At 36.2% G+C, this 10,229-nt stretch overlaps 1 protein-coding gene across 1 annotated transcript; it reads left to right on the top strand.

The window, feature by feature from the left end:
• The first annotated feature begins 6,440 nt into the window (after positions 1 to 6,440).
• LOC149013605 (F-box protein PP2-A13-like) lies at positions 6,441 to 9,657 on the top strand. The gene is made up of 3 exons (XM_089159777.1): positions 6,441 to 6,844; positions 6,939 to 7,057; positions 8,617 to 9,657. The coding sequence occupies exons 1-3, from the start codon at positions 6,515 to 6,517 to the stop codon at positions 9,035 to 9,037; spliced, it is 870 nt and encodes a 289-aa protein (XP_089015903.1). The 5' UTR covers positions 6,441 to 6,514; the 3' UTR covers positions 9,038 to 9,657.
• The last annotated feature ends 572 nt before the right edge of the window (positions 9,658 to 10,229 follow it).

Below are 10,229 nucleotides of genomic sequence, written 5' to 3' on the forward strand. Positions count from 1 at the left end.
AAGAATCCTCAGATGGTGAGTGATTTCCGACCTATCAGCCTTTGCACTGTTCCTTATAAAATCATTGCTAAATGCCTAGCAAACAGGCTAAAGCCGATCCTCTCTTCTCTCATTAGTGAGACTCAGAGTGCTTTTGTCCCTGGTAGAGCTATCTCCGACAATATTTACTTGGCTCATGAGTGCCTTCACTTCATGAAGCATTCAAATTCAAAAGGAGGGTTTATGGCACTTAAACTTGATCTATGCAAAGCTTATGATAAAATGGAATGGTGTTTCATTGGAGACACTTTGAGATTTTTAGGCTTTGACTTCAAATGGGTCCACTGGATTCTTCAGTGCATCTCCACTGTTGAATATCACATTAAAATTAATGGGCAGCTTTCGAACAAGATAACTCCTTTTAGAGGGCTTAGGCAAGGGTGTCCGCTGAGCCCTTATATTTTTATTTTGTGTCATGAAGTTCTTTCTAGAAGGTTGTCTTGCTCTACTGGGATACCTCGTTTCCCTGGCTTCAAAGTAGCCCGATCTGCCCCTGAGATAAATCATCTTTTTTTCGCGGATGATTGCATGATCTTTGCCCCTGCAAAAACAGAGAATATGTGCATCCTTGCAAAAATTCTCAATGATTATGAGGAAGCATCGGGACAACATATAAACAGTTCAAAATCTTCCATTTTGTTTAGTAAGAAAGTTCCTCATCTTACTAGATTACACATCACTCAAACCATTAATATAAAAGAAGTGTCTTCTCATGGGATATATCTGGGATTACCATCAAGCATCGGAAAATCCAAAAGCCGGTATTCGCATATGTGTATGACAGGCTTCGATCAAAACTTGATGGTTGGAAGGAAAAGCTTCTTTCGCGAGCGAGGGAAAGAAGTCTTAATTAAAGCAAAGGGCTTCCGCCTCCCCACGTACACTTTATCAAATTTCCTCCTTCCCAAAGATTTGAGCAACAAGTTAACTAGTCTTATCAGGAGATTCTGGTGGAGAAACAATGAAAACACTGGAATTTGCTGGATTAAGTGGGACAAGTTATGCTGCTCCAAAAATCAAGGGGGAATTGGGTTTAGGGATTTTCATTCTTTCAACAAAGCCTTATTGGCGAAACAAGGATGGAGATTGCTTACCCAACCAAATTCCCTTTGGGCCAAAACTTTCAAAAGTAAATATTTTAAGGATGTAAATTTTCTGGATGCTCAGTCTTCTAAAAGAGGGTGTTGGGGTTGGAAAAGCGTCTTAGCTGGGAGAGATGTTCTCAAGAGAGGATTACTTAGGGGTATTGGTAATGGCTTTTCAACCCGAATTTTTGGGGACCCGTGGATCCCTCACTTGTCTTCTCCTTTCCCCTCTCTACCTCAGGTTGATATGGGACCTATCTTTGTTGGAGAACTCATAGACTGGAGAGGAAAATGCTAGAAGCATGATCTTTTAAATGCTCTCTTCACCACCACTGAGAAAATTGCTATCTTATCAATTCCGTTATCAAATATGGAAGTTGATGATTTCTGGGTTTGGAAAGAAGAAAAAAATGGTAGGTTTAGAGTAAAATCTGCATATTATCTGATTAGAAACTCTCTCGAAGGGCAATTAAATTCCCCTAGCTCCTCTACAAATGTTAATTGGGGTAGGATATGGAACATCAATACTTTGCCCAAAATAAAAAATTTTATGTGGAGAGCTGCTCATGAAGGTATTGCAACTCAAAAGGCTCTGTTTGATAGAAATTGCTCTCAATCTCCTCTTTGTTTGTTGTGCTCATATCATGGTAAAGTACAAATTGAATCAGTTAACCATGTTTTATTTTTCTGTGATTTTGCAAAGCAAATTTGGAGAGCTTCTATGTTGCGTCTTGATTCTTCTGAGTTTAATGGCAATTCTTTACATGAGTGGTTAGATTTCATGGAAGCTAGGTTTGCATCATTAAATCAAAAGGGTTATGTTCTTACTCTATGCAGCATCATTTGCTGGGTGATCTGGATTAATAGAAATAACATTTTGTTTAATGGTAAATCATTCTCTCTTCTTGACTCTATGAACTCTTGTAACAGATTGCTTTGCGATGTGGAATTGGCCAAAGGTGATGTTGTGCAGGTTTCTTCTTCTAATCCGAGTGATGTTCATGTAGAGTCTCCAATCCCTCGAACCAGCTTTAGCATGTTCGTTGATGCAGCTTGGGACTCCTCTTCTAAGCATGCTGGGAGAAGTTGTATTTTGTGGAGCCCTACGGGCAATTTTGTAGTTGCAAAAACTTTGTTTTGTTTTGGTTTCTCCGCTCTTATCATGGAGCTTGAGGCGATTAGAGACGCCATCTTTTGTATGTTGGATCTTAGGATCTCCCAGGTGGTTATATTCTCTGACTGCTTGCCTGCCGTTAAGGCCTTAAATGGCCAGGTGCAATCGTTGGATTGGCCAAGTAACGGTATTATTCTGGATATTTTAAAGCTATCAACAGCTTTTTCCTTTATTAGGTTTTGTTTTATTAGTAGATCTTTAAATGCCCAGGCAGACTATCTTGCCAGGGGCTCTAGGGTCTTTCAGCTTAATAGGTCCTGGTGTACATCCCCACCAGCTTGCATTGTAAATCCTTCTTTGCTTGCCTCAGGTCTGCGGCTTGAGAGCTTAATATAATTTCAGCTTTGTTCAAAAAAAAAAAATATGACTTCCGATTGTACAATTGAAAGTTGTGTACCTCAACAAACAATACAATTATTTGTTATGTAACTTCTGTTTATACTTACCCTCCTCTTTCTTCTCTTATCCATCCTCCTCCAACTACCTATTACTCTGAAGATTCCTTCTCTCAAAGATTTTCCCCAATTTTTATCATCGTTTTCGCTATTCTGGCGGTGCTTGTCTTCTCCTTACCTACTATGCAGTGGCGGAGCCACGTTGAGACCGGAGTGGGCCATGGCCTCCCCTGGATTTTTTGAAATTGTAAGTATCCTTGTTTTTTTTCCTTATTTCTCTATCTTTAAACGTGAAATACCACTATTTGGCCCCTATCCAAAAATTAAAAATAACAATTTAAGATAAAGATGATGGGTACAAATGCCATTCATAATCTTTATCTAATGGTTATCATTAAATCCCTAGTTTTAAGGAATAAAAGGTTAAATTCTAATTAACTCACGATCCTTGAATTTCTCCTTATATATTCTCTCTTATTTTCATTTCTATTTATTCTCTCATGAATCTCTTCTTTTATTCTTATTTTTTCTCTTTTTTTTTTTCTCACATGTCTCACAAAATATTGAAGTAATTAACAAACTTTGGAATTTTCCTAAATCTTCTCCACATTAGGTATTCACTCTCTTTCTCAAATTATTCCTTTCTCTCTCTCACAAATTTTCTATTAATTTACCTAATTTTTAATGTAGACTATACATTAAAATATAATAATATATTCTGAGATGGGACCTACAGTGGGTCCCACATTGGCCCACATACATTCGGCCCCTCTCCATTTTCAATCCTGGCTCCGCCCCTGCTACTATGGCTTCATCCTAAAGTGAAGTATTGTTCGACTGTGAATCGAGCAAGAATTTCAACATGATAGGGATTATGAGGGTATTTTGGTCTTAAAAATCGCAATTCGTCCTTAATTGATCGTATTGGATATCTTAAGGGAGGCAGATGCAAAGAATTCATTTATTTGGACTAAAAATGACATAGATTAAACCTCAGGGGGTCCAGATGAAAATTACCCATAAATTTATTAAATTTGCAGATTTACATGGATAATCCGATGGAACTCTACGAACTTCGATAAATTTAAGACTAACCAAATAGTTAAATTTTTTTTAACCATAAATCCATAGATTTGAAATCCTTGGATTCGTGTAACCACGCAGGCCCTCAGTCCATTGAGAATAATCCACCTATGCAGAATAATCCACCAATGCTTCAAATAAACAGCTTGGACCTTTCTTTTTCATTTTCAATACAATTTGACTAAGTAGTGATGAAAACATGCCGAATTCCACTAAAATATAAATAAGACAAAAATTATTTACCAAATAAATAAATAAAATAAATGAGTTAGGGGTATTAAATTTTGTCTAAAGTATCTTTTCCAATTGAACCACACCTAAAAGAATAAGTATGAAATTCTCATAAGATTAGGCATGGTTAGCCATAATTAATGTGACCATAAACTATATAAAAAAACAACAATCTAATAAGAAATTATTATAACATTTTTATATGCGTTTCTGGAACTTACCGGTTCTTTCAGTTGTATCTTGTATGCATGCAACCTTTTACTTTGAAGCATTTTTATGTGCATTTTATTTATAAATAAATAAATAAAAGATAAATAATGTAACTAAAATATGATTAATTATGTCATTGCGAGAAGATGTTATTATTTATCATATATTTTTCAAATATATTTATAAAATAAATATAATTATATTCATTGAGAAGTCAATCAAGTTAAATAAGAACTTCTTTTAGGTATTGAGTCTCACTTTGGCTCTTAATAGGGGATTGAAAATTGTTAAGGTTTACTTTTGTTATCAGATTGAGTTAAGTTCTTACATTTCAATACATGTAAAGAACTTATACATGTTAAGGAAATTCGAAATCATGACCTTTCAAGTATAAATGATAAATCAAATGTGGTGGTTATTGCCAATTAAGTCAATTTACTATAAACATAAATATAATTTATTCTTTTTAAAATAGGAGTTTGTCGAGTCAACTTATATATAGGTGATAACATTTTTATATACGGCAGGCTTTGTCGAACTTTGAAAAAAATTAAATTATCAAAATCATACTATGAAGCATTAGTCTTTACCAATTAAATCAACCACTTACAGGAGATGCATATAAGATCTAAGGAAAAATATGAGAATACCTTAAGATAACCAGCAAAGAGCATAGACACTCCAAATTATATCAAATTGGCAAAAAAGCCTCCCAAAATACCTCTTAAATTTGCATAACTAGTACAACTTGTTAATGTATTTCATTAAGTCTTATGTTGCTTTATTGTGACTTTATATTGTTGCCTTTAGTAAGATAAAACCCTAAATGTCACATTATTTCTTTTTCTTTTTTATACAAGGTATAGAATAATATGCTAAAAATATATTCATTAATCATTCTTCTAAGAAATTAATGATTCTATCGGAAAAAAAAGAGACGATTGTCATTTCAATTAGAATTACTTCAGTATTGTGTAATAAATGCATATCATATAGTCCACAATCTAGATCAAAACTTGTGGTTGAAATTAAACATTGATCACTTGTTTCACTTAATTTTGCTTAAGTATTTTATTTAGGTAAAGTTTAACTGCGAAATGAATGGTTGAGATTTGTCTCGATCACAAGTTACGATTTGGACCCTAAATTCAGCACACAAGTAGAGCTCCATTTCAATCTACTTGAAGGGTGTATGTGCATTTTAGCAATTATCTTGGGTATGTGTGAACTTTCCCTAAAATCTAGAAGTTCAAGTTTTCAACCATCATGAATTTCCCACGTGGATATGAGTTGTGTGACTTGTCTTGTTTGGTTTTAATAAATTAGAAATATAATAATTTCGAGGAGTGACTCAGTTGTTAAAGCCCAACGCTTCCACATAGGAGGTCAGAGTTCGAATCCCCTTGGGGCAAGGGGCCAGGGGCGAAGCCCCGTCTATATTAATTATATAAAGCACCGCGCAAGTTGACCTAGATAAACCTCATTCCAAAAAAAATGTTGTAAAACAGTGGCCATGTTGGCGTATGAGTTACACGTGGGAGGTAAACATAACACAAGAAATGACCAGATAAGCTATCTCAACATGAATGACGTGTTATGAATTCATACACAACGTGTGGATTTTGGACTCACTTGACTGGAATAATGAGAACAAGGGCATAAAGGTCATTTAACCAACTCAACTGCTTTCAACTTCTTGGAAATTGGAATAATGAGAAAAAGGGCATAAAGGTCATTTAAGCAACTCAACTACTTGCTTGCTTGTTCTTTATCATTACTTTACGAATCACCATGCCCTTTATAAAATGTTAAATTACCAAAACTTATCCTGATGGCATGTAACCAGGAAAACGACCGGAGCGCCTGGAAAACCACCAATCTACGACAACTGTAATGGTGGAAAAACCAGGTATAAGGGGTCCCACTGATAATTTATTCTAATCCAACGGTTTCACAAGGGTTCTTCTCCTTCATAAAAGGCCGACGATTTCCACACCCTACACGTCTTTTCAGTCCAACTTGCACGGTCCACCGCACTCTAATTAAGATAGATCTTTTCTTTATTTTCTCTCTCCGTTTCTCTTTGTCTCTGAATACTTGAGAAGAAAAAAACAAACAAAATAGTGAGGCTGAGGATTTTACAAGTACATGAAGAGTTGAAGACACGAACACCACCTCCGAGTTCCAAATCCGCCTTCCACCATTTCAATGTGAGAACTTGAAACGAGAAAAGGGGTTTTGGGCTTGGATTAGGGGTTTTAGCTTTAGGAAATTTCTTGATTCTGTTTCTTCTGTTCATGGGGGCTGGTTTCTCTGGTTTTGAAGCAGAGATTGAAGGAGGTTCTTCCTCTTCTCCTCCCGCTCCCAAGACTGGTCTTGGAGACTTACCAGAGAGTTGCATCGCTCAAATTCTTATGTATTTGGATCCAAATGATATTTGTAAGTTGGCGGGTTTGAATCGAACTTTTTCCGGTGCCTCGTCTGCTGATTTCGTTTGGGAATCCAAATTGCCTCTTAATTATCCGTACCTCATCGATAAATTCTTCGATGAGGCTCCGATAAATTTGAGTAAGAAAGACATTTATGCTGGACTCTCTCAGCCGAATTCTTTCGATGGTGGCACTAAGGTATGGATTTTTTTTTCGATCTTTCGGTTTTAGGTTTCTTTGTTTTTATTATTTCAGTTTTCCTCATAGTTTTGTAATTCTCGATTTTGTGTAGGAGGGTTGGCTGGACATGAGTTCGGGCGGGATTTTCTTGTTGATTTCTTCCAAAGCTCTCAGAATTACTGGAATAGATGATCGGAGATACTGGAATCACATTCCAACTGAGGAATCTAGGTACCGTATAAACTCATACTTCCCTCCAAAATATTAATCTCTTTATCTTTTCTGATCTGGGTATGTTTTGGTGGTTTAAAAAATTTTAATCTTTTAATCGAATGCCCATTTATCCCGAAAAATCAGGGATCAGATAAATTTTATCTTCTCAATGTTTATGCAATCTTGAAGTCGTAGACTTCGGAAATTTGTTATTGAGTTCCCTGTTAGATAACGTAATTAATCAATTATCAGTACAAGGCAGAGTGTTTAGCTATTTTAAGCTCTTAAATGTGAGGGGAAAAAATGAAATCTCTTTCCTGTTTTCTCTGAGGAAGAAAAACATTGTCCTGCTTTTGAGGAAGCGCGCGAATTTCTCTGTGGTATATTAAAAAAATCTGTTCTATTTTGGGATATTGCAGTTCTTATGCTGAAATGGAGTGATTTTCCTTTGTTACTCTATGGAACGAGTTAAGATCCATGTTAAGGCATCAGGTTTCATAGTCGATGTTTCTTTTTGATTTGGTATGGCTTGGATTTGTTATAAAATTCATGTTTTCATAATTATCTTCTTTGCCGAAATGTCGATTTGTTAAATATACGCTTTTTCTGCAACTCCCTGGTTTTCAGATATTGGTTATGTGACGAAACTCCCTCAAAATCCGATTGTTCTGTGTTCAAGATTCCAGTCTCACCCAATTAATTTATTTTGCTTGGCTAATAAGGAATTCAACGATTTTAGTTTCCTAAACAATTATTATTATGTTTTTAAATGTCCAACTTGACAACTTCTTGAGTCTTGAATTTATTGCTCAGGCTTTAATAAAATATACCGCTTAGATGCAGGAAACCTCAAGTAGTGGGAAGTTCATCAAATGGGTTTTTTTGTTGAGAAAATTCAATTTTTAATTTATGAAAATTGAAGAGAATAGCGACTTTTTTGTTTCATTGACGCCACAGAACCGTATAATATAGTATTTCACAGTTGATTTCCACCCGGTGGCGTCTTCCACTGGTTGCTGTTTCTAAGTTCACACAGTATTTCTAATGGTTTTTCAAATTTTATTTTCAGCGAATATGTGTTCTGACTTTTTAATGCAACTTAGCCAAAATTGTGTGCTTTCTTTGTAACGGTAGATGTTTATTTTATTCATGGGTAGTTCTCTTGACTTGGTATGTTAGCGGGACTAGAATCCAGTGGAAGTTGAACAAGGAAAAAGATGATGTGGGGTGGAGGGGGAGAAGTTTTCGTTGCTGAGGCTCTGCCAAATTATGCAAGTGCAAGTTCTGCCGGGAAATTTTGAATCAAGTACTAATGGAACTATTAGATTACATGTGGAACAGGAGAATTGTTGTTATTTTTTGATTAAGTTGCAAGGGTCTCATGTATGGAGGATAATTGCTCCTCTACTGTGTGTGTGCTTTTGGAATCTAGGTTGTACAATAATGTTTTTAATATTTGATTTGCCTTGTTGAGAAGAAGCTGGGTTGTATCTGATCAACTTTGTTTGTAACTATTGCCTCGATCATTCGGATGGAAGAAATGGTACTGATCTAGATACTGTTTTCATTGGTTGTAGATTTCGGACAGTGGCTTATCTTCATCAAATCTGGTGGTTCGAGGTAGAAGGGGAAGTTGAGTTCAACTTTCCAGTGGGAACCTATTGTCTTTTCTTTAGGCTTCAGCTGGGTAGGGCTTCTAAGAGACATGGTAGGCGGATCTGCAACCCAGAGCACGTCCATGGTTGGGACAAAAAGCCTGTGAGATTCCAGCTATCAACAGAAGATGGCCAATATGGACAATCACAATACTTCTTGAGTGAACCGGGGAAGTGGAGTCACTACTATGTGGGAGATTTTGTGGTGGAGAACCCCGACATATCCACAAAGATCAAGTTTTCAATGACACAGATCGATTGTACACACACAAAAGGGGGACTCTGTGTAGATTCAGTTTTGATATGCCCAACTGGGTTCAGAGAGAGGTTAAAGAGTTTTTGAGTTTGCATTTAACCTTTCACGGGTAGTGTAGAGAGATATAGAGGGGAGAGGGATGAAGTTGGAAGAGACACACTAAGTAGAAGAGAATCAGGTGAAAGGAACGAAAGAAGCAAGCCAGTGGGCTGCTATGAGATTTGTGAGGTGACATTGCAAAGCATGATAGAGGCATGCAATGTGTATATAGATGTGTATGTATCACACTTTTTCTTTTATATATTTTTATTAATTTTTCCTTTTTCCTTTTTGCCATCCGGTGGCCATGGTTATTACAGTGTAATGTTGCCTATCGCTGTCCAGACTCCAAAAGGCTTATTGAGTGGTGCTTTTCTTGTAACCCCAATGCTTTCCACACTTATTTTGGCTTTCTCTCCTCTGTTTTATTGAGGAAATGGAAATCACTGTCTACCCATTTGTCTTCTGTGAATGAAAATTATCATTTTTCTGTTTTCCATATTTACAGAATCTTCTGTCGTCCCAAAGCAGATAATCCCACCCTGGTTCTACCTTGAAAAGAAAAGGCAAAATCCACCCCGGCAGGGGAAGTGAATGTTGCAATTAACAAGAACTATGTTCTTTTGGTATCATGAGTAGAACGCTCAGACATTTTAACTAAAAGACATCCGGAATAAGAGTTATGATTTTAATGCGGATGCATCTATTCTGAGTCTGGATATCCAGATATTTTCATTTAATGCATCTGACCAGATGAATATCTTCATTTAATTTAGATGTACGATACCAAAGCAATATTTGTTATGATTTTTTTTGTTGGGAGTTGGAATAATGACTTTTTTTTTGGCCAATAATGATGTTGAAGTCTCAAAAACCAAAAACGTCTCAATAGTACTACAGGGTATCTCATACATAAGGTTGCCGCAGACTTTCGTATCTTTTCATAATTTATCCAGAAAACAAAAATACTATGCAAAACGTCTTCCTGTTGGTGGTTGTACCATAGACATTTTTTTCCGGTTTTGTTTCTTGGTTTTTTTTACCAAAAAATAAAGGCCTGGGCCTGGGGGGTGATTTAATAAAAAAATCAAAGAACCACCAACCAAACGAATGACAGAATTTGTCTTTCATCAAACACTGTTCTTCGAATGGAATTAAAAGCAATACATCTGCAGCAAGACGTGGTGGTGGCTATGAGAAAGTCGAAATCCGAAGTGACTCCCTCCCAGCAATAAATTTC

The sequence above is a fragment of the Hakea prostrata genome, chromosome 6 (assembly GCF_041222555.1).
Source record: "Hakea prostrata isolate BN-2017 chromosome 6, UWA_Hpros_2, whole genome shotgun sequence".
In the NCBI taxonomy this organism is placed as follows: Eukaryota; Viridiplantae; Streptophyta; class Magnoliopsida; order Proteales; family Proteaceae; genus Hakea; species Hakea prostrata.

Coding starts and splice junctions, on each gene's coding strand:
- LOC149013605 (XM_089159777.1), top strand. CDS start 6,515: ATGGGGGCTGGTTTCTCTGGTTTTGAAGCAGAGATTGAAGGAGGTTCT. Junction 6,845..6,938: donor CTTTCGATGGTGGCACTAAG/GTATGGATTTTT, acceptor GATTTTGTGTAG/GAGGGTTGGCTGGACATGAG. Junction 7,058..8,616: donor ATTCCAACTGAGGAATCTAG/GTACCGTATAAA, acceptor CATTGGTTGTAG/ATTTCGGACAGTGGCTTATC.